This window comes from Haliotis cracherodii, unplaced genomic scaffold, assembly GCF_022045235.1.
Source record: "Haliotis cracherodii isolate W230 unplaced genomic scaffold, xgHalCrac1.p SCAF_20, whole genome shotgun sequence".
NCBI lineage: Eukaryota > Metazoa > Mollusca > Gastropoda > Lepetellida > Haliotidae > Haliotis > Haliotis cracherodii.
This window is the reverse complement of record NW_027266276.1, coordinates 505,367-530,645: the sequence shown is the minus strand read 5'-3', so window position 1 is coordinate 530,645 and position 25,279 is coordinate 505,367. Positions and strand designations below refer to the sequence as shown.

Here is a 25,279-nt window from a genome sequence, read left to right as displayed (position 1 = left end):
GCAGTCCAACATAGTCAGGCTCAGAACGTTTCCTTCACTCCTCGTACATACATGCAATCGTGATGAACTTGGGTTTTCCAGAACACCTGGTATCTACACATGCTCAGCGTTAAGTCGGAATCGTACAATCGATATTTCTTATGGATATGGAAAGGGTTTTTGTGGCTTCTATTTAAAAGCTTTGGTGGAACATCTACAAATATACAAAGTCAACGCCAGGGAATAATCAGTCTCGATTATCCGCCCAAACAGACTCCATTTTGCAAAAATGCAAAATAGTTGTGAAAATTTTATTATTTTATGTTATTAAATTATTTTAATGTCTCAGCCCAAAGATGTTTTTGAAGTTTACTCAGCATAAGTTACAAATGCTACTGAGTTTATGATGAAACTCGGAGACTCCATCTCCAAAAACTTCGACTCAGTTCAGAAAATATCAGTGATAGCACCAGGTGTTCGCAAAAAGGTTAGCAAGACCTGCTCTACAGGTAGAACCCGCTACAAAAAAGTAAGCGTTTGTTTGTTCTTAACGTCGCACAGCAGTAGGGAAATATCAGACTCTTGAAATTGTTTCTTTGCACTCTCGGAATTTCTAAACATCCTTTCCAAGCTAATTCTGTATTCCCTAGCTTCAATGAGTCAGCCAGTTGATCAGTTATCCAACATTGCACCCGTGTAAGATTGCAGCAAATCTGAGTCTGTGTAAGATTGCAGCAAATCTGAGTCTGTGTAAGATTGCAGCAAATCTGAGCCTGTTTAACACTGCAGCAAATCTGAGCCTGTGTTACAGTGCACCAAATCTGGGTCTGTGTAACAATGCACCTAATCTGAGTCTGTGTTACATTGCACCTAATCTGAGTCTGCATAACATTGCACCTAATCTGAGTCAGTGTAACATTGCAGCAAATCTGAGTCTGCATAACATTGCACCTAATCTGAGTCTGTGTAACAATGCACCAGATATGAGTCTGTGTAACATTGCACCTAATCTGAGTCTGCGTAACATTGCACCTAATCTGAGTCTGTGTAACATTGCACCTAATCTGAGTCTGCGTAACATTGCACCAAATCTGCGTCAATGTAACTTTGCACCAAATCTGAGTCTGTGTAACACCGTGTCTGTCTTTGTAACATTGTACCTGTCTGTGTCGCTGAAACGTCACGTGAATTCCGGCGTGAAGCTTTACCTCAAGTTAAGGTACCTTGCATCTTAGGTTAAGGCACCTTGCATCTTGGGTTAAGACACCTTGCATCCTAGATTAAGACACCTTGCATCCTAGATTAAGACTCCTTGCATCTTAGGTTTACATACCTTGCATCTTAGGTTTACATACCTTGCATCTTAGATTCGTCTATTTCTAACTTGGGAATATGGTCAGTGAATGGATACATTGATAAATGTAGACTAAAATTATTAGGAAGGCTTTGCAATAACGATTGTAACTTAATAACAAAAGACCTATTTTGTGCTCACATTGCTAACAACGCTATTGTTAATATTAGCCGTCCAGTAAGCATATGCAACATCCTTCTATATACTGCTAAAAATACCATTTAGATAACTATATAAAGGAATATACTGATAGTGGTTCATTCCCAACTAAATCGGCTTGGCGAGCTCTTGTAATCAGACGTCTATCAGAGAATAAACAGTACATCTGGAGAGAGAGACTAGCACAGAGACCAGATCTTTCACGATACCATAAAATTCATAAACGTTTACAAATGGATGTTTTTATAATGTAATGTATCTCTATCCACATTTAAGACAACCCCTGCAACTTTCTATTAAAATCGGATCAAGAGCAAAAGTGTCGAAAGAATGTAACCATTGTAATAGACATTGCTATGACTATGATTGCCATATTATTTTGCACTGTGAAATGTTTATGCCTGACAGAAATAATTTCTTCTCATGCCTGACTGATAAACTTGACGTGGATGTATACGGGAAATAGATATGCTTGACGATGATGATAGGCTTTCGTTCTTTCTCGGTGCAGATGTCCATGACTTGACTAACGAACTTGATTATGATACTTGGCAAAGCATCATAATGGCTTTCTGCCACTTCATATGGAATTTAAAGAAACACCTTATGTATATCTACTAGATACCTTATTGCTCTCAAAATGTACATTGTAAATTATTTATTAATAGCAGTGTATAACATGATTTCATTTTATATAGTCAAGTAATTTCATTGATGTATTGTAAATAATGTATATGCCCATGTAACATCTTCGGATTCAACTCGGGAGGAAATAAAGAAATTTATTCATTCATTCATTCTTAGGTTAAGGCACCTTGAATCTTAGGTTAAGGCACCTTGCATCTTAGATTAAGACACCTTGCATCTTAGATTAAGGCACCTTGCATCTTAGGTTACGGCACCTTGCATCTTAGATTAAGGCACCTTGTATCTTAGATTAAGACACCTTGCATCTTAGATTAAGACACCTTGTATCTTAGGTTAAGGCACCTTGCATCTTAGATTAAGACACCTTGCATCTTAGATTAAGACACCTTGTATCTTAGGTTAAGGCACCTTGCATCTTAGATTAAGGCACCTTGCATTTTAGGTTAAGGCATCTTGTATCTTAGCTTAAGGTCACCCGTGAAGATCTGGGTTAGAATAGGTCTTCAGCACCCATGCTTGTCGTAAGAGGCGACCACATCGGGTGGTCAGGCTAGTTTACGTGACTGATGCATGTCATCGCATCCCATTTACGTGGACCGATGCTCATGATGTCAATCACTGTGTTGTCTGATGTAGACTCGATTATTTAGCTGGAATATTGCTATTGAGTCCGGCGTTAACCACAACAAAAAAATAACAAACAAAACAACCTTGCATCTTGTAGATCTAAGGGACTGAATTTTTGTTTCGCTCGCCGCCTTTAGCAATATTCCAATTTTATCTTGAGAAACCAGAAATTTGCGTCACATACAGTACCCTAAAAGGAATCGAACCCGGGTCTTCGGCGTGACAAGCGAACGCGTTAACCACTAGGCTACCCAGCCGCACTATTCGTATAGTCGATGTAAGACTTGGCATAAATAGTGTTTCAATGTTATATTATTATCAACAGTGAGTGAGTAAGTGAGTGAGTAGGGTTTAACGCCGCTTTCTGCAATATTATAGCAATATCACGGCGGGGGACACCAGAAATGGGCTTCAAACATTGCACCAATGTCGGGAATCGAATCCGGGTCTTCGGCGTGACAAGCGAATGCGTTAACCTCTAGGCTACACTACTGCCCTATTCGTATAGTCACTGTTTTAAACGATGTAAGACTTGGCATAATTAGTGTTTCAATGTTACAATATTATCAACAGTGAGTGTGTGAGTGAGTGAGTGAGTATGGTTTAACGCCGCTTTAAGCAATATTCCAGCAATATCACGGTGGGGGACACCAGAAATGGGCTTCACACATTGTACCCATGTCGGGAATCGAACCCGGGTCTTCGTCGTGAGGAGCGAATGCGTTAACCCCTGCCCTATTCGTATAGTCAATGTTTTAAACGATGTAAGGCCTAGCATAAGTAGCGTTTCAATCTTACATTATTATCAACAACAAAGTTCATGGTGGCGAAGCTACATTTTATTAATGACCGGTGACAGACAGTTTATCATAGCGGACGTCGGTCAGTTCTTGTGAAACTTCTGAATAAGGCTCTGGATTCTGAAAAAAGAACAGTCACTATTAATGTCATGGGCCATACAGGGAAATAACAAGTATATTTTAACGGGGATCGAACAAGCGACTTTCTACTCTCCGGGCAGACCCTCTGCCCACTAGACTAGACCATACAGGTGGTACTTAGTTCAGGGCGCCATTATAGTAACTGAAGGCTATCAAACATTGCAACAACCAATGCAACATTCGACGTGACGGGTCTTGCAACAATGTGTTCAAGGTTACACGAAGCTGCATTTCAACTGACCCCTTTCTTAATTTTATTTAAAAAGTATTTGGCAAGAAAAACTTACTCCTTGCAGGCGAAGTCGCAGCCGAGGTCGAGGATGTCGTTGGTGAAGAGTGCGGTGCACTCCGTTTCACACTCTTTCTCGGTAGCATCACTGCCAAACTTCTCAACCACGGAATTGACGAGATTATGGATTTCGGCGCCGTCCAAAACTTAAAACACAATTGTGAGCTATTAACTTTGAATACATTGACAATTGCTCGTGTTTTCCTGTGAACAGTTGAATGACTTGTATGTATGTATGAATGTATGTATGTATGTTTGAATACCACTACAGTGAAGTTGTGTGACATTGACCTTGCTCTGTCATCATGACGGTTATTTTGGCAGTCAAAGAACGTGTGTCAGGGTGGGATGGGGTCTGGTGGTGGTGCGTATGCATTATGCGATGATTGTATGTGTATATTCTGATACAATATGTATATACAAACAAGTGTATATGCCCAGTAGTATCTGTGTCGTGACACTCACTGCCTCCAAGTAGGGCTTTCTTCTCGGCAAAGGCCAGAGGCAGGAGACAGAGGAGGAAGATGGCGACCTTCATTGTGATGTTGTTTCTACCTGGAAGACAAGCACAACATACGTCACTACAATAGCCATCTACGATCTGGGAGTCAACCACACGGTGACACTACAATGTGTCTTGTACAAGCTTAGAGACAAACAAACTATTTGTCACAACAATGTTTCAAATGCGATCAAGGAGATCACTACAATATGTGTAGCTGAGATACAAACACACATGTCACTGCAATGGGTTCCTTGTTCTAGCCGAGAGACAAACACGCACGTCACTGCAATGGGTTCCTTGTTCTTGCTGAGATACAAACACGCACGTGTCATTGCAATGGGTTCCTTGTTCTTGCTGAGATACAAACACGCACGTGTCATTGCAATGGGTTCCTTGTTCTTGCTGAGATACAAACACACACGTGTCACTGCAATGGGCTCCTGGTTCTAGCCGAGAGACAAACACGCACGTGTCATTGCAATGGGTACCTTGTTCTTGCTGAGATACAAACACACACGTGTCAATGCAATGGGTTCCTGGTTCTAGCCGAGACACATACACACACGTGTCACTGCAATAGGTTCCTGGTTCTAGCCGAGAGACAAACAGGCACGTGTCACTGCAATGGGTTCCTGGTTCTAGCCGAGACACAAACACACACGTGTCACTGCAATGGGTTCCTGGTTCTATCCGAGACACAAACACGCACGTGTCACTACAGTGGGTTCCTTGTTCTTGTCGAGATACAAACACACACGTGTCACTGCAATGGATTCCTTTTTCTAGCCGAGAGACAAAAACGCACGTGTCACTGCAATGGGTTCCTGGTTCTAGCCGAGAGACATACACTCACGTGTCACTACAATGTGTGCCCTTGTTTTAGCCGGGAAGACAAACACACACGCGTCACTGCAATATGTGCAACGTGCAAAGTGCCACGTTAATAAAAGGTTTAAAGTCTCGGCAAAAATGTTTTTTCTCGGGTTGACTCAGCATTATTGATAAAGAAATGTCAGTTAGAAACAATATCATAAATGTGATTGTGACCACAGTCAAGCGTGTCTTGGTGGTTTTCAGATATTTGATAGACACGTGGATTTTATTCCAAACGTGACGCATCAGTGACAAAAACGAGGTATTTTCCAATTTTGACATGTCCTCAATGTTCTCATGTTGTTCGGGTTAATATCCATGACTCAGTATCACAATAACTAAAAGCGAAACATTTGCGGTGGATATAACACATCTAGGATTCCAAAACGTCCCCATGAAAATACAGGGTTATAATTAATTCAAACATGAATGCTAAGCAACTCCCCGTGATTCAATCAAACAACCTCTTCACTATGTAGCATGCCACATGCTGCCCCGGTGATCATGAAATTAATTCGCAAAAAAACATACCACTTGCAACATACAACAAAAGTTGAACAGGTTTGCCATATGTTAATTTACATGCATATTAACATAAACACATATGCAACGGCATAATTCCTTGACAGCATCATTCAAACTACGTTAAAGGGTCGTACTTGTTTTTTCCATGACTGGCGCTCGGCAGTTACTGGACAAAACAAGGACCATCGTCGGCTTGGACCAGTACAATGACTCTGAAAGGGCTATCAATGTTAAACTGAGGCATGGTGTCTCAATAGGCTATCACAGTAAAACCGGAGTAGCACACGCATTGACACGTACACACGTGCATGCACGTCGCTATATGAGTGAATTATTCTTGAACGCGGCGTTGGACCACATTCCACCAAACCTCTTAAGCATGTCATACAATACGTATATATTACAAACTAAAACAATTGTCATAACCAACATGACGTTTCGCAAACCTCGATCACTCACACGTCTTTCTATCAGTTCCACTTACCGTCTTAGACAAGAAGAATGACTTTACATACTGATGTCTTATATATACATATTTTCTGATTTCTCTCTTTGTACCACGTGACCACTCAAACCAATGAACGCTAATATCATAACTCCCATGCGTTATCGGGTGAATAGGTCGATCTTGTGGGAAACGAACACGAAAACACACGTGTCACCTATCGAAATTATGAAGCATACAAAATAGTTAGAATCAAGTTAAATACACTCTCTCAAAAAAGAAACGCAACCCCTATATTTTCAAGATGTTTATCTCAATATTCAAGTTATTATAACACATTTATTATTGAAGACAACAACATGAAATTTGGCATGGTGGGAGTACAGTTATGCAAGTTTAAGTCCAAGATTCGACAGTTCTCTCACTAAGATTGACTTGACGCAAGGGGGCGTCTTTCTCAGTACCTCGTATGAGCGCCACGAGCTGCGATCACAGCATTGCACCTCCTTGGAACAGAACGGACAAGACGCCGGATTCTTTCCTGAGGGATTGCTCTCCACTCCTACTTCAGTGCAACGGCTAGTGCATCCAACGTCTCGGGCGGCGGTGTACGTGCACGTACTCGTCGATCCAGATAATCACAAAGATGTTCGATTGGGTTGATGTCTGGTGATCGGGAGGGCCATGGTAACACGTTGACGTTAGAATTCTGGAGAAAATTCACTGTTGCATGAACAGTGTGCGGCTGGGCGTTGTCGTGTTGATAGAGCTCCCTCTGTTGGTCGATAATCGGCAGACGATGAGGCTGTAAAACGTCATTGATATAGCGCTGGGCTGTCAAATTGCCACAAATGATCACCAAGTCTGATATTTGGTTGTAATACATGGCTCCCCACACCATGACGCTCCCTCCACCAAATCTGTCGACCTGCCGAACACATTTCGGGGCAAAACGTTAGTTTCCTCTTTGATAGACACGCTGTCTTCCGTCACGGCGTTGTAAGCGAAAACGTGATTCGTCACTAAACCAGACGCGCCTCCAGTTTCTGAGGGTCCATATCCGAACATTGGTGCACCACCTGAGTCGTTGGCGTCGATGTTCGTGGCGTAAAACAGGTCCAATAAGTGGTCTTCTTGCACGTAGACCGGCCTCTCGTAGACGGTTCCTAATTGTTTGTGCGGACACTCTTCTCAAAACTGGCACCTATGTTGCAGTGACCCTAGGTGTGGCTAGCCGATTACGTAGGTGGGTGACCTGGATGAATCGATCCTGAGGTGGTGTGGTAACACTTGGCCTACCACTTCTGGGGCGATCTTCAGTTGCATGAAACTGGGTGTATTCGCTCCAAAGTAGGGAATCGTTGTTTTATGAATATTGAGGTGCCAGGCAACGTTTCCAAAACTTTGTTCGGCCTCAATACGACAAATTGCGATATTTCGATCTGCAGCACTCAACCGTGGCATATTCGACCTTGTCTTTCGGTGAAAATGATAGAGTGAATTGCTAATCAACACGTGCTTTTATAAACCCATACTTCTACTGCTCTTTCCATGAATTGCACGTGCATGAGGCTTTTGGCATGGGCCACATGAAAATTTTGTTCACTATGATAAAAGTAACAATAAAATGCCCTTGTGCACGACAGTTAATGTGTTTGGGCGCTTACGTTAATAAACAGTGTACATGGTATACTTGCATATCAGAAAAACTGTATTTACAATCAACATTTTTCTTTTTGGGGCTTTCTAACATTTTCAGACTGGGGTTGCGTTTCTTTTTTGAGAGAGTGTTTTTCATCTGTTTCAAGAGTTTTGTTTAAAGTTCATTTTCTATATTTAGGTAATGGTTTAAGTTTCATTTATTTTTAGAAGAAAGTTTTTCTTAGTTAAATATTTGGTCTACTTAAAGTCATCTTCATTTGAACCTCCTCACTTTGGCTTAGTGGATAAAGTGTTTCGTCCTGATATGTCACATGAGCTTTGAAACCTAGAGATTGTGATTTCAAATCCCCATTTCTTTAAAAAACGTTTGGAGATAAATTAATAATTTGTTTACAGCGTCAATTTCATTTTTAAGTCCTTGATCTAAAAAGCACATGTTCCCCAAAACAATCAGTCAAATCTCCATCTTGTTAGGACCTTGGTTACATTCTCGAAAGTGTAAAGCAACACAATTTTTTCTCAATCTCACCCACCAAAGTATTCAACGTAAACACATGTACAAAGATAGTCGTCGTATAACGAGACTGAAATTGCCTCATTATAACGCCTTACAATGGAAACATAGTTTGAAGTTATTATGAATGGATCACTGAAAATCAGAGATGACACCAGGAAAAGCTTGCCCTGTCCTACTGGTAGCACACGCCGCTCATACAATCTGACATCACAAACCTGAAATCTCAACATCGTCTATTGTTTTTCAATGTGTGAACGGGCTTGAGCGTGGTTTTACTTACAGCGTGGATCGTGTTGTTACAATGTGTGGACGGGCTTGAGCGTGGTTTTACTTACAGCGTGGATCGTGTTGTTTCAATGTGTGGACGGGCTTGAGCGTGGTTTTACTTACAGCGTGGATCGTGTTGTTACAATGTGTGGACGGGCTTGAGCATGGTTTTACTTACAGCGTGGATCGTGTTGTTACAATGTGTGGACGGGCTTGAGCATGGTCTTACTTACAGCGTGGATCGTGTTGTTACAATGTGTGGACGGGCTTGAGCGTGGTCTTACTTAAAGCGTGGATCGTTACGATGCATGAACAAACTTGTGTGCCAGACACAGCATAATACTAGTGATGTGGTGATGTGGATTTATTACAGTACTAATGAAGTTGGTTGGATATACTACAGTAATAGCAGAGTTGGTCAGATATATTACACTACCAGCAATGCCGGTCAGATATATTACAGTACAATTGATTTCAGACAGATGTATTACAGTACCAGTGATGTAGTTCAGATATATCACAGAACTAATGACGTAGGACAGATATATCACAGAACTTTTGATGCAGGTCACATATTTTCAATACTTTTGATGTAGGTCAGCTATAAAATAACACTTTTGATGTAGGTCAGATATATCACAATACTTTTGATGTAGGTCAGACATATCACACTACTTTAAATGAAGGTCAGATATATCACAATACCTTTTATGTAGGTCAGATATATCACACCACTTTTGATGTAGGTCAGATATATCATACTTCTTTTGATGTAGGTCAGACATATCACACTACTTTTAATGAGGGTCAGATATATCACAATACCTTTTATGTAGGTCAGATATATCACACCACTTTTGATGTAGGTCAGATATATCATACTTCTTTTGATGTAGGTCAGATATATCAGAGTACTTTTGATGTACGTCAGATATATCACAATACTTTTTTATGTAGGTCTGATATATCATAATACTTTTGATGTAGGTCAGATACACCATGATACTTTTGATGTAGGTCAGATATATCACAATACTTTTTATGTAGGTCAGATATATCACAATACTTTTGATGTAGGTCATATACACCATAATACTTTTGATGTTTATCAGATATATCATACTTCTTTTGAAGTAGGTCAGATATATCACAATACTTTTAATGTTTGTCAGATACATTACAACCTTTTTTATATAGGTCAACAATATTACAATACTTTGAAGGTGCGATACACCACACTACATTTGGTGTAGGTCAGACATATCACACTACTTTTGATGCAGGTCAGATATATCACAATACTTTTGATGTAGGTCAGATATATCACAGTACTAGTGATTTTGGTGAGATACACCACATTACTAGTGATATATTACAGTCCTCAATTCATATCAACATGATCAAGATCACTTTGATGAGACCAGAAATATGAGATTAGTCCCACCTATGTTGCACTTTTAAAGGCTTGTAACGCATTTGGCTTTGGTGGAAGGTTTCAAGCTGTTTGTGCATGCTGAGATCAAGGCCCTTTTTCCGGGCACTGACCCTGTACTGAACACCTGTTTGATTCAGGTACACCATATCAATGCAAAAGTAGAAGCTATTACAAATTCAAAGTTTTGCCAAACAAAAAAGAACTAATAAAGTTTCCGAGTACGGTTGGTAACTATAGAAACTGGGGCATTTTTCTGATGTAGTATCTAACTTATCGGTCAAAACCAGGCAGTTTTGGGAATAGTAAATTCCATTATCATGCATTCTTCAGTCTTGAAAACACCTGCACTTCAGGAAAATATTTCGGCTGGTAATTGTAGCAAGTGACATCGGTGCTGATGGTCTTTTATTACAAGGAAATGGAAGTTATATCCATCATACTATTTGTTATTTTTCAAAGAAATTTGACAAGCAGCAGAAAGATTACTTTGCCACAGAGAAAAAAATACAAGTCATGCTTTCGTGTATTTGGAAACTATACAGTTTATCCCTTTGAAGTTTTCTCTCATCACAATCCACTGACTTTTCGTGATAAGATGAAGAACCAAAATCAGAGATTGGTGAATTGGCGTTTGTCTTTGCAAGATTTAATCTTCAAATCAAATATACCATGCAAAAAGACATCGTGATTGCGGATGTTCTGTCTAGAGTCAGTTCATTTACTCCGAACACATATGTTCATGCAGTTTTCATGATCTTGCTGGTAGAATGTATTTTGTGTTCTTTTGGAGTAATACAGTAATAAGTAAACTTTCTCCTTGAACGTGTCCATTTTACATAAAGTTTTCACTGGATTAAAACTTTCTTCTCTTGACGGAGGAGTGTGTAGTATGAAAGCAGCGACTGTCATACATGAACACATAGTATTTGTCAGTGGTAGCAGTTTCTAGATGTCTGCCTTTGCCTATATGAGCGACATCAGGGCGTTTCTAGGCCTTTTGCGACCCGATTTGCATCAAGTAGGATTGGATACTCACAAATAGTCATGTTTTCCAAATACTGTGTTAAGGGGCCACTTTAGGTAGCATTTCATTACATTGGTGCGTGTCAACGAAACGTGGAGGAAAGTCTAACTGATGAGAAAGACGTTTACGGCTTTGGTGAAACTAACAAGCCCGAGTGTGGTGCTGACAAATCAATTATCATAATCAGGGCGAGTCTCTGATTCGAACTTATGATCGGTTGATCAATACACTATAAGTGATAAGCCTTGGAAGTCTGGGCCTCCATGTTGAAGTCATGTTATTACCTTATAAGGTCTTGTAGATCTCGTTCTTAAAATCGAGCTACATCTGAAGTGTGACGCTTTACCTACAAGGTTGACGTACCCTGCATGTGGTGACCGCCTGGTGGACAGCGGAAGGTCAGCTGTTCGATCCCCGGCCTTGTCAGAGATACAGACGTTAAAGTTGGTAGTCGTTACCCGCCTGGAACTCTGCATTAAAGAGGTGGTCGGCTCGGAGTCAGTATACCGTGTGAGTGAGGTGTCCATGTTAAATTGAGGCACAGTTGCTCAATGGCGAGCACAAAGAGAGGCGTGTGGTGTTTCGGGGAAATCAGGATTTCGCTTCACGTGCAGTAACTATGAGGAGAATCGAAAACGCCTCAACAACTTAACAAGTGAGTACCCACCCATCTTCCTGTCCTTTGTAATTTTCGAAACGTTTTACGGACAGCGTATGAAGCGTTTATGCGTAGATTGTGCTTCAGTATTTTATTTTAAACAACAGAAACTGCATGGTGGCGAAGTTACATTTTATTCATGAACAGTTTCAGATACTTTATTTGGCAGCAGCATGAGTGGTTGGGTGGCGGTTAGCGCCATGGGTAGTTATTTTTGGGTGTACGGCATGGGTCGTGGGTAAGTGGTGCTGAATAAGGCTCTGGATTCTGTAAAAAACAGTTTGTTAAAGAAAACAACGATTTAGTCCAGGGCACCATGGTTGTAGCAGGTGGCTATCGATCATCGCAAAAAGAAATCAACAATGTGCTATAAGAAGCTATTGATAAATGCAACAAGAATGCCACAAGTGTGCTATGAAAGGCTATCGATCACTGCAACAAGTATGCATCTAGTCTGCTGCATGAGGCTAACGATCACTGCAACAAGAAGTTGATGTTACATTAACGTCACAGGGCGCTCTCAGACTTTCAACTTGTGACATCACTGGTCTTTGTAACTGTATAAGAATATCAGATGTTACAGGGCATTGCGGCACAATGATTCATAATACACGAGGCTGAGAATCACCCTACATTCTAATCACAAACCCTTTCGGAGGCATAATAACACCAGTGATTGAACCATTTATTCCCTGTCTTTTAAACGATTGACTTACCCCTTGCAGGTGAAGTCGCAGCCGAGGTCGAGGATGTGGTTGGTGAAGAGTTCCAGACACTCCTTCTCGCACTGCCAAACGTTTGCATGTATGCCATACCTCCTAATCACAGAAGTGATGAGATTTTGAATTTGGCCGCCGTTAAGGACTACAAAAACAAAATTATGCCTTTAAATATGAATACAACCACATTGAAGTTGTGTGACATTGACGTTGCTCGTGTATTCTTGTGATTAGTTGAATGCTGTCCATTTCCAACAAAGGCGTTCCTTGTATGAAACTGAGACGTCTTCATGTTATTCTGGCAGTCAAAGAACGTGTGTGAGGGTGGGGTTGGGTGGGGTAGGGTGGGGTTGGATGAGGAGAGATCTGGCGTTGGTGTGTATGCATTGTGTGATGACTGTGTGTTTATTCAAATACAATAAGAAACTCGTGTTTTATGTGAACATGTACATGTGTCGTGACACTTACTGTTTCCGAGCAGTTCCCTCTTCTCGGCAAAGGCCAGAGGCAGGAGATAGAGGAGGACGATGGCGACCTTCATGTTGTTGTTTTTCACCTTAGAGACACACACAACACATGTCACAATAGTGTCAAGTTGGATCTGGAGATACACATACTCTATGTCACTACAATGTCTGTCTTGTACTATGTGGGAGACGAGCACCCAAGCGCCACTACTTTGTGTGTCCTTGTGTCACATGATAGACATACACATTCGATCAGAATCACATCTGTCTTACAAAAGCACTTTGAGTGACCTGGTGTCTGAATGCTGGACTTCCTCATTGATAATATCTGTGTAAATTTTAGTGGTAAGAATTTTAGACAAGAAGTAGGCATCCCCATGGGCACCATTCAATACCAAGTAAAGCTTTCGAAATGTTTAATAGAAGACATGTGGAGGACATTTCTAAATGTGAAGCATCAGTAACAAAAACGATGTCCGATTTCCTAATTCCCTGTTTTGACTTCCGCCACAAGATCTTTGGAATAGACCTGTATACAGCCTCAGATGTATCCAGGTCAACAAACCTGATCTTGTCCTTTTTCATAAATGCAAAGAAATCATTTTATTGTTAGTTCAATATATGCAGCTCGTAGTATATAGCATACCACTTGCAACATAAAGCAAACTTAAACATTCACTAAATGTGTTAAAGGACACATTATACATGATCTCACCCGATTACGCAAAGGCACAATCATAACTTGTATCTGAAAGATGCATCCATCTGAAGCATATTCCCCTGTCGCGTCACACAAAAAGACGTAAAAAGAAAGTACTTGCTGCCCTGCATGACGCTCGGCACTAAGGGGCTAAAACAAGGACTGGTCGGCTCGGAGTAAGAATACTGTGAGTGGGGTATCCATGTTAAACTGCGGCATGGTATCTCAGTGGCATGTCAGTAGTCAGGACTAGCGCACACACGCACGCACGCAGCACGTGCCCGTCGCGATATGATTGAAGCACATTTAACCATATTGCTGGAGTATTGCTGACTGTGGCGCAAAACAACAACCATACCAAACGGACTAAACCATGTTCAACGCCTCGGATGCCTGGGCCAGCCTTCGCCGTCTTCACCGGTAATGATAATATACACATGCACAAAAATTAAGCGCCACCATATTCATAGTCTCTAGATTTCAGGTGTGGGAATCAGAAATACGAAATATGATGATAGATGACTGAATTAGGCTTCCATAGTTTCATGAACCTAAATTTGTCCAGATACCACATGGAAAGCGTGCTTTACGTGTTGCTACAGTTCCCCTACCCTATAAATAGTGAAATTCAAGTTTCAGACACGTGGTTGCACTTTGCTCCTGTGTCAATCCTGAACACACCGTTAAATATAAAACGATAGCAGCTAGAAAGCAAAATAAGAGCTTAAATCATCTTAAGATCACTTAAAATCAGTGAATAGAGCTACAACATCCTTTCCACATCCAAAAGAAATCTCTGCATAAAGCAGAGTCGATTGTACGATTCCGACTATATCATGAGCATGTGTTTATGAATCACTATCAAATAGAAATGATACCAGGTTTTCGCGAAAAGGGGAAACCCATATCACCTCACCTCACATGTAGCAGAAAATTATAAAAAGGTAACTAATTAAACAGTTGAATTTGACTGAAATCTAACTGTCCCCATGTATCATAACGAACATGATGTTACACAAACCTATCTCACGATTACACGTCTGTCCGTTCCACTTACCGTCTTAGATAAGAAGAATGACGTAACCCATTGCGACGCTATTTAAACCTATCCTCTGAACTTTTTCTCAGCACTAGATGGTCGCTGCAACCAATGGTGCCGTGGCTAAAATACTCAACAACAAAGGATGCAGATGAGCTGACATTTTTATGATACGAGAGTTTGAATATTCATGTTTGTGATCTGTCATTTTTTAAGATTTCACAGCAATTTCTCCTGTCAAATTCTAATTGGTGGTTGATAGAGATGGCAACGAATATAAAAAAAAGTTCTAAGATGCCATATATCCCTGACATGCCATATACCTCTAACATGCCATAAACCTCTAACAAGCCATATATACCTAACATGCCATACATCCCTAACATGCCATATACCTCTAACATACCATACAACCTTGCCATGCCATATATCCTTAACAGGCCATATATCTTTAACATGCCATATATCCCAAAGAGGCCATCTATCTCTAAGATGCCATATATCCCTAACATGCTATATATACCTAACGTGCCATACACCTCCAACATACCATACACCCCCAACATGCCATATACCTCTAACGTGCCTTATATCCCTAACAGGCCATATATCTCTAACATGCCACATATACCTAACAGGCCATAAATCCCTAACATGCCATATACCTATAACATGCTATATACCTCAAACATCCCATATACCTCTAACATGCGATATACCTCTAACATGCCATATACCCCTGACATGCCATATATCCCTAACAGGCCATTTATCTCTAACACACCATATATCCATAACATGCCATATATCTCTAACCTGCAATATATCTTTAGCATGCCATATGTCTCTAATGTCCCTCAATTGTGTTGGTTCTACATCACGTTTCGATTATGAACTTACTGCGATGAAAATTGTCTGACTTTCTCTTTAAGAGAAAACCATTGTATACCCAGATGTGCTGACTGAAACATATATCCCGTCTCCTCGGTTCCCTCCCCCCTCCCCAAGAATGTAGTTGGACGATCCTAACGGATTTTGTAGGTGAACTTTTAATTCTGTATGTAATAAGCTGTGTACCGAGATGTGAAGGAGTGACAGTGATATACACAAAGCGTCACAATCCCCATGTTAACCTTCAGTGCTGGGATAGACTGGTAGCTGCCACATGCCCCATGTCCATGATGTCACGTTCCTTACTTATTACGGTCGGGTAGCCTAGTGGTTAAAGCGTTCGCTCGTCACGCCAAAGACGGGGGTTCGATTTCCGACATGGGTACAATTTGTGAACCTCATTTATTGTGTATTGCTGGAATATTGCTAAAAGCGGCATAAACCATACTCACTCACTCACTCAACTATTGAGACCTCATCAAGATCTTGGGACACATCTTTCCTCCAGTCTATCCTAGGCCGACAAAAGGTTGGGTGACAGGATTTTACTACACTGTGACAACCAGCAACGACCGTTGTGAACTGGACTGGTGACATGTACACAATTCTAACAGAGCATATGCAGATTTCTTACATTTTCATACCGACCTTTGGCAGACGCGGATGCTGAAAGCTGGTGCGGGCATATTAGACGTTAAAGATGGTACTGGTTGTTACCCTGCCGCCGCTCGGCATTGAGGTGTATTACAAGAACTGTCGGCTCGCAGTCAGTATGCTGTGTCTGAGTGAGGTATTCATGTTAAAGTGCGCCATAGTATCGCTCTGGGCTGGCAGAAAAATGCGGTATTACTACTAGGTATAAACTACTGCAAGCAGCCACACACATACACACACACACACACACACACACACACACACACACACACACACACACACACACACACACACACACACACACTCACTCACTCACACACACTCACACACACACACACTCACACACACACACACACACACACACACACGTTGTTACGTAAATGGGATAATTTTAAACCCCATTTCACTTCACCTAACCTCACCTTGCAACATGGGAGTTGGGAAATCAGAAAATTGCCTCACATGCTGTAACCGTGAGGAGAATCGAAAATGCCTTAACACCTTAACCACTAGGCTACCCACCGACCCGAACTAATAGTCCATGGTAAGTTTTGAAAAAATGTGTGGACTGTGGATTTCTGGATATCCGTAGATAATGCTTCAATATTACATTTCTAACAACAAAACTTGCATTGTGGCGAAGTTAGATTTTATTCATGACCAGTTACAAAATTTAATACTTTATTTGGTGGCAGCGGTAGTCGGTGAGTCGTGGTGAAATCTTTGAATAAGGCTCTGGATTCTGAAATAAAACAGAATGCGTGAATACTGACTAAGGGTACATCCATCTTATGACTTAGTTCAAGGCACCATGATGGTAACAGGAGGCTATCGATCATGTCAACAGGGAATAATGTTATATGTTATATGTTATATGAATCCGGGCCTTATCGCCCATTGCAACGTGTCATCGCATGTCTTTTATACAGTATATTTCTCTGGGAAGTTATAGGATGTTATGGCACAATGATTCAATGTTTCAACGACGCTGAGAATCATCCTTCATTTTAATCAACAAACCCTGCGAAATCTTAAGTATAAAACCTGTGGTTGAACCCTGTCTTTATAATCACGGACTTACCCCTTGCAGGCGAAGTCGCAGCCAAGGTCGAGAATGTCGTTGGTGAAGAGAGCGGTGCACTCCTGTTCACACTCTTGTTCGGTAGCGTCGCTGCCAAACTTTGTCACTACTGATTGGACGAGGTTGCGGATTTCGCCACCGTCCAGAACTATAAAGCAAAATTTGGCCTTTCAGTTTGAATACTGCTACTCCTCTGAAGTTGTGGTTGAGAACTATAGTACAGAGTGGGTCAGTGAATATTATTTAACACCAGCCAACAATATTCAAGTTTATATCCAGGCAAACTGTCACACCAGAAGGGTCATCGTCCATATGCACAGTTTCTCTTCACAAACAAAACCTTTCGTCGGGGTAATTCTCCCAAGCATGTATCGGAAATTGTGGTATATGTGTTTGTTTCACTGAAGTCCATATCTGATTCAGTCAAATATATTTTTGAGGATTTCGTGTTACATACTGTTTCCGAGCAGGGCTTTCTTCTCGGCAAAGGCCAGAGGCAGGAGACAGAGGAGGAAGATAGCGACTTTCATGTTGAAGTTGTTTCTGCCTGAGATAATAAATCATAGACACGTTGTTTCAAAGCATCTTAGCTTTGTAGGAAGACATATATAATTTACAAAAACAAATTGATATTATGAAATTTTAGAATATCAAATGATGAATAATGTATTTTTGTTTGTGGCTTACTATTTCTTATTTCACAGAATAAGTCACAGATCTGTGATTCCATGGCTTGAATCAATACAATCAAACTTATAAAATTAAAAAAATACATTCCGAAAGCTTGGATGAGTGAGTGGTTTTTTTTTGCTTTCAGCAATACTACAGCAATATCGCGAGCTAAAAACAAGAAAATGGGTTTCACACAATGTACCGGTACATTGTGAGAAATCATACCTCGGCCTTTGGCTTAATAAGAACCCACTCAATGACTGAAATCGTCCATTGCGGGCTGCAGGATATTATCCACGGTCCCCCATCCATTACCTGACAGCCAAAATAACCTGTCTCCGAACATCAATGATTAAATTAAAGCACATGACGATATTGAGTTAAATAAACTTTTCTAATCGTTACACCCAGTCATACACACATCTAACAAATCGGGCGGATTGGTAGCCAAGTTGTTAAAGTGTTGGCTCGCCAAGCAAAGGTCCGCGTTCTATTCCCAGATCGGAATAATGGTGGAAGCCTTTCCTGGCAGGAACTGTTACAAGCGGCGAAAGTCCCATGTGCAATAACTGCACAAGTAGCATAAGATTTGTTCATTTACACTGCGTCCTATATGTTGCACTTACCGTTCAAATCAGGAAGACTGACACTCAGCAAATGTTTGATATTTAAAGCCCTTCAACACGTCTCACACGTTCCTTCCAACCAATCAACGCATACCTAGAGTTTAGTTCTAAATGCGCCTTATCTTGAAATAAATGCAGAATACATGGAAAGAGAACGTGTGCATTGCGATTGTAGGCTTTTTATGTAACTGATGTCAGTACCGATGAGCAACACATTACATAAATTGCACTACATTTCCTAATGTAGTCTGTATGAGCACACATACTGTCATGAAATCTTTGTGGACATCTACCAATGGCACGGTGAACAGAGTTACATAAAATATGTATTGAAATGGACGAGTTGTAAAACTCGCGGAATGTCATGGTGACTTATCGATGTAACCAAGGAGAAAATTGGAAATGTCTGGAAAAAAAGTACAAAAGTAGACTCTCCAATATTTGGTTAGGGCCACCGCCGCCACCAACACACCCTACCCCCCCCCCCCCCCCCCCCAACACACACACACAGACACAGAGTCCCCACACAGAGTCCCCCTTACACGTCCCGTCCGCATGTGACTTTCTAATAACTGAAGGTGTAGTGTTATTATACGGATAAATGTGGTAATAGCTATGCACATATCATTTTGTGCATCAGGCTCTTGCCCAGTCGTCTGAGGCACAATATGTACTTTCGCCGACTTGCATTCGTCAGGTGTGTCAAAATCACAGATTCCGAGTTTTGTTAGCATCACATCCGTGCTTGTTGGTTTCACCACAGTGGGAAACGTCTGAGACCTGCATCACTTCGGTCTTTCCTCCAACATTGAACTCACAAACCAAAACTGGAATGCCACGTCACATGGAATGTAATGACAAAAAAAGACGTCTTTCGAACCATCGAACAGCCAACGTCAGTGTAGTGAGTCTCCTCACGGCATACCAAGACACATTAACTACAGTAATATGAGGAAGAGTATTTATGGATATAAACTTCTTTATTATGAGAAATACCATGTTCGTGGTCCTCATACTAAAGAAGTTGACATCCATAAATTCTCTTCCTTATGTGTATCACTTCTAGACGCCTTTCAAAGACTTACAGTAATAGGAACAAATCGGGTGTTCTTTAATTTCTTTGAGAAGTATATTCTAGTCTGAATAAATTCAGACGCTAAATAATTTATTTTATGAATATTGATGATTTTTATTTTGTTTTTCAGTTTTCATTTGTAAGGGGAGTTATTTATGAAGACCTTAGTGCTAAAAGGGGCCAAAATGCATTTTGGCCCTTTTTGCATTTTATTGCACAAATAACATCTATGAGTTCTTGTCTATCTGTGAAAAGAATATTGTATGTTTTCATTGGTGCGTTTTTTTATAGCTACTTAAAATTCTAGAGGGCCAAAGTCAAGTTCCAAAAGAGCCAAAGTCCCTTTGCTGGATTTTGGCCGTTTTAGCTCTCATTTCCGTGTGTGGTTGAGACTGGTTGTCTGAGAGAGATTTTGAAAGTTTGGACACCTTATTATTATGTTTCAACTATTTCAACAAATTGGAAATAGTTTATATCATTTAAAATACTTCAATAGTATGTGTTTGTACTTTCAGCAGTAGTAGTTTACCAATCTCACATGTTAAATCCCATGCAAATGCCTGATGGTCAAAAAGGGCCAAAATACAGACATTGGCCCTTTCCACCCTTACACAAATTAAAAACGTAAGTTTATTTCCTTTTTTAAATGCTTCTTATAACAACATTTGTATCTCTGCTGTCAGAATGCGTTAATGTCTAGGAATTTATCAGTAAAAAAATTCATTAGCATGCATATGGTTATGGTTTTCATCACTTTTCTCCAAACAGACTCCACATGACATTGGCCCTTATGGCTCTCAGCTCTTCATTGTAAGGAGGTACTTATTCAAACTGACATGGTTTAACTTGGAAGTCCTGTTCACGCTATCTGTCATACAGATACATCTATTGGCATCTTCCGCGGAACAATAATGACGGGTAATTTATTACAAATGCCATAAGTCGCTGACATGAAAAATATTCCAAATATGGCACAATGCCCCTAACGTCTCCGAAATGTCATATTGCTCTAATGTCTAAAATATGTTGGTTCAATTCACGTTTGGTTATGATAAAGTTCCGCTCAGCTCACTCTTTCACGGAAAACCATTGTATATCTAGAAGAACTTGGTGACGAAATATATGTTGTCTCTTTGTCCCTACGCCCCTCCCGAAGAATGGTAGATGGACGGTCCTCAAGGACTTTGTAGGTGAACCATTATTTCTGTATGCAATAAGCTGTGTGTCGAGATGTGAAGGAGTGACAGTGCTTCTCTTAACAGATAACGTCACAATCCCCATGTTAACCTTCGGTGCTGGGATAGACTGGGAGCCGCCACATGTCCTGCGTTCACCTTCCGTGACGTCACGTTCCTTACCTATTGCAACCTCATCAAGATCATGGGATCATGGGACACATGTTTTCTCCAGTCTATCCTAGGCCGACAAAAGGTTGGGTGACAGGATTTTACTACACTGTGACGACCAGCGACGACCGTTGTGAACTGGACTGGTGACATGTACACAATTCTAACAGGGCATATGCAGATTTCTTACATTTTCATATCGACTTTTGGCAGACGCGGATGCTGAGGATTGGTGTAGGCATTTTAGACGTTAGAGATAGTACTCGTTTTACCCTGCCGCCACTCGGCATTGATGGGATAAGACAAGAACTGTCGACAAGAGTCAGTATGCTGTGTCTGAGTATATCCATGTTAACAGTGCGGCATGATATCGCAATGGGCTAGCACAAAAATGCGGCATTACTTAAATGTAATAATCTGGAATACAAGTTAAACCAAATTTCATTTCACCTAACCTCACTTTGCATCTTGTAACCATGAGGAGAATGGATCCATACTATTAGTCCTTTGCAATTTTTTAGAAGGTTTGTGGACTAGGTATATAATTTATATGCGCAGATAGTGCTTCAATATTACATTTTTAACCAAAAAAAATTGCATGGCTAGTTTATATTGATTACCATTTGAAAATACTTTATTTGGTGACAGCGGTAGTCGGTGAGTCGTGGTGAGACCTTTGAATCAGGCTCTGGATTCTGTAATAAAATACAGCGTGTGAAGCGTACATATGCATAACGACTTAGTTCAGGGCACCGTGATAATAACAGGAGGCTCTCGATCACTGCAACAAGCATGGACTAAGTGTGCAAGAAGACCATTGCAACACGAAATTATGTTACACATGTGTTACAGGGCCTTATCAACCATTTCAACATGTGTCATCGCGGGTCTTTTATACAGTATAATCCTCTAGGATGTTATGGGGCGTTATGGCACAATGATTCAATGTTTAAACGACGCTGAGAATCATCCATCATTTTAATCACAAGCCCTGCAGAATCCTAAGCATATCACCTGTGGTTGAACCATTTATTCCCTGTCTTTACAATCATTGACTTACACCTTGCAGACGAAGTCGCAGAAAAGGTCGAGAATGTCGTTGGTGAAGAGGGAGGTGAAATCCCGTTCCCACTCCTGTTCACAATCCAGGTGGTCAGCGTCCATGCCAAACTTGATCACTACTGAGTTGACGAGGTTGCGGATTTCGCCGCCGTTCAAAACTTCAAAACACAATTAGGCCTTTCAATTTAAATGCTGCTACTCTGAAGTTGTGTTTGAGAACTACAATACAGAGTGAATGAGGAAGTAAATATTATTTAACAACAGCCACCAGTAGTCAAGTTTATATCCAAGCAAACTGTCACACCAGAAGGGTCATCATCCATTTGCACAGTTTCTCTTCACAAACATAACCGTTCGTCGGGGTAATTCTCCCAAGCATGTATCGGAAATTGTGGTATATGTGTTTGTTTCACAGAAGTCCATATCTGATTCAGTCAAATATATTTTCTGGGACTTACACACTGTTTCCGAGCAGGGCTTTCTTCCCGGCAAAGGCCAGAGACAGGAGACAGAGGAGGAAGAGTTAGACTTTCCTGTTGATAATAAATCATAGACTCATTTCCAAGCATCTTAGCTCAATAGTAAGTCATAATTGATGAAGTAATGTGTTGTTATGTGAAGCAATTAGAGGTACATCCAAAAAATAATTACTTTCTACACAAAATTCATAATATGAAGATTTAGAATATTAAATGACAAATAAAATATGTTTATTTGAGGCTTAGTGTTGCTTATTCCACAGAATATGTCGCATATCTCTGATTCCATTGCTTGAATCAAAACAATAAAACTAACCAAAAAAATACATTCTGAAAGTCAATGCTTGAATGAGTGAGTGGTTTTACTTTGCTTTCAGCAATATTACAGCAACATGTCGATCCAAACACCAGAAAATGGATTTCACACATTGTATCCTTGTGTGGAATCGAACCAGGGCTGTTGGATCAATAAGAACCCACTCAGTGCCTTATATCGTCCATTGCTAGCTGCAGGATATTATCCACGGTCCCCCGTCCATTACCTGACACCAAAAATAACCTGTTGTTAAAGCCACTCCCGGACTATAAATAGCCCGCAAGGTGGCGGTGTTTCAGTTTCAAACAGTGACTGACAATGTAAACACAACCGATCGTGTTTGGCGTCTACCTCAATCACAGTGAGTGCTTTAGATAGCAAAGCACATGGTCATGTGTACATGTGACACATTAAATGCATTTGTGGTCAAAGTGTATTGTGTTTGATATTTTTATGGCAGATCAGCAGCAGAAAAACATTTCGGTTGATGTAACAGTAACAATACATAAATAAATACCAAAATGACGAGAAGATACTTTCAGTTCAATCCGAAAATTACAGATATGTGTTTAGTTTTGGTCATTTGCATTCAACAGTTAGATCTATATCACTCAATATTCAGATTATATTTATACAACTTACATTATTACACTGATTTTTCAACTAGTGTTTTGGAAGGGGCCTAATTTGAAGCACCAGAAGTAGTGTCAATATTTCTTAGCTCGACTACAATATATGAATATGTCACGTGTATCAACATAACAATGCACATAAGAAACTAATAAATAAGTAATGTAATATACTTCATGTTTTGATCTACATAAGGCGTATCTACATAATATTGTACTTATGATAAACGAAAACTCAAACACATATTCAAAGACAACTTTAATTATGCATTCCCCTTTCTTTCAAAGAATTTTCACACACAAAACTGAGTTCGATCATTAGATCCACACTTGTCCCATGTATTGTTTGTTCCGGGGATTTAGATACACTTCGTGCACAAGTTTTAAAATATAATCTGGGATCCCTTTGTCGTTTTGTCCACACCAATACCTCAACTGCTGCAACATTTAATATCCGTTTCTTCAAGTCCAAGTATCTATGATCTCGCCAAACACTTCTGTCTATTTAGCTCAGTAGACATGTATTGCACTGTTTTCGAATCGACGAAATTCAGCAACATTGTGGCCGCACCATTCCCTAACTGCCATTGCTTGTGCTGTGCCAAGCATGGTTGACAAAAGAAGTGTGAACATTCATATTCGGTTATATCTGGTTCCACAATGAAATATCGCTGTGACACTGATTCACTAATCCCAAGAATCTGCACTGAATTTGTCAAAGTTTCCGTTGCACTTGCAAGGGCGGGAAGAGAAGCGCCATCTTGTCGATTCGAATTGACGGTCGAAATCATGTCATTTTGAAATGGAACTTCTCGACGATAAAATCACCAATGTCATAATGGAAATGACCAAAGGCTCCCTGATCATCTCGAACAACTCTCCGTCAACTTGAGCGTCACATGAAAATGTTTTGATACGAAGACAAGCAAACTTGCAAAGGGCTTCACAGTTGTATACGTAAGCAGCAATCTAAGTCGGATGTGCTCATGTACAGGATGTTTTTTAATAATATTATTCACAAAAACATTTTTTTTCTAAAAATGCAAATTACTTTTTTAAGTCATCCCAAGGTTGTAACCCTGGTCACGTGGGTGGATACTTGGAAAGAATCTTGTGAATGAGGCTGTGTGTATTACATTGTTAAAATCAACTGACCAGGAAGATTGTCGAGGCATTGACATTATGACAGATGCTCGTCATGGATGGAGAAAATTGGATCTGAGAGAAACATTGTTGCATTGAGCTTCGAGACCAAACATGTGTTCACGCCGAAGTAGTTTGCAAGGGTGGATGGCCCCTGTAGCCAGCGACCTGAATAAACTTGATGAAAATAATGTTGAAAAACATTTTCACGCACGTGACAGAATTAATGTGAACAAATATTTATCCGAACATCGTTTCGAGGTATGTGAGGTATTTTATTTACATTCCGACGTGAACTAATATAAAATTTCCTGGTCTCAATTTTCCTTCCGCTTAGTAAAATTGTGCACCGATCTGATAAAAGAAATACTACTGGATCTACCACTGAACTGTCGTAAAATAACCAGGTCAACTGTATCTTTCTTCAGTTGTTTCTTAAAAATTCGTTTCCGAAGCAAAGCGACTCAATCTA

The 25,279-nt window shown here is 40.4% G+C and overlaps 2 protein-coding genes across 5 annotated transcripts; both read right to left on the bottom strand.

The window, feature by feature from the left end:
* Positions 1 to 3,598: 3,598 nt before the first annotated feature.
* LOC139470237 (uncharacterized) lies at positions 3,599 to 14,906 on the bottom strand. 3 transcript variants are annotated; one of them, XM_071252562.1, is made up of 5 exons: positions 14,852 to 14,906; positions 13,096 to 13,183; positions 4,463 to 4,552; positions 3,996 to 4,143; positions 3,599 to 3,687 (listed from the first exon to the last, which is right to left on the bottom strand). In XM_071252562.1, the coding sequence occupies exons 2-5, from the start codon at positions 13,166 to 13,168 to the stop codon at positions 3,651 to 3,653; spliced, it is 348 nt and encodes a 115-aa protein (XP_071108663.1). In that variant the 5' UTR covers positions 13,169 to 13,183; positions 14,852 to 14,906; the 3' UTR covers positions 3,599 to 3,650. The 3 variants fall into 3 exon arrangements, with proteins under 3 accessions (XP_071108663.1, XP_071108662.1, XP_071108665.1); XM_071252561.1 differs by having other exon boundaries at positions 14,816 to 14,856; XM_071252564.1 differs by lacking the exons at positions 3,599 to 3,687; positions 3,996 to 4,143; positions 4,463 to 4,552 and adding exons at positions 12,027 to 12,175; positions 12,625 to 12,772 and having other exon boundaries at positions 14,816 to 14,856.
* A 2,099-nt stretch (positions 14,907 to 17,005) lies between these two features.
* On the bottom strand, positions 17,006 to 18,838 carry LOC139470128 (uncharacterized). Of its 2 annotated transcripts, none has more exons than XM_071252427.1 (4): positions 18,758 to 18,838; positions 17,917 to 18,006; positions 17,460 to 17,607; positions 17,006 to 17,120 (listed from the first exon to the last, which is right to left on the bottom strand). In XM_071252427.1, the coding sequence occupies exons 2-4, from the start codon at positions 17,987 to 17,989 to the stop codon at positions 17,060 to 17,062; spliced, it is 282 nt and encodes a 93-aa protein (XP_071108528.1). In that variant the 5' UTR covers positions 17,990 to 18,006; positions 18,758 to 18,838; the 3' UTR covers positions 17,006 to 17,059. The 2 variants fall into 2 exon arrangements, with proteins under 2 accessions (XP_071108528.1, XP_071108527.1); XM_071252426.1 differs by lacking the exon at positions 18,758 to 18,838 and adding an exon at positions 18,357 to 18,459.
* Between the last annotated feature and the right edge of the window lie 6,441 nt (positions 18,839 to 25,279).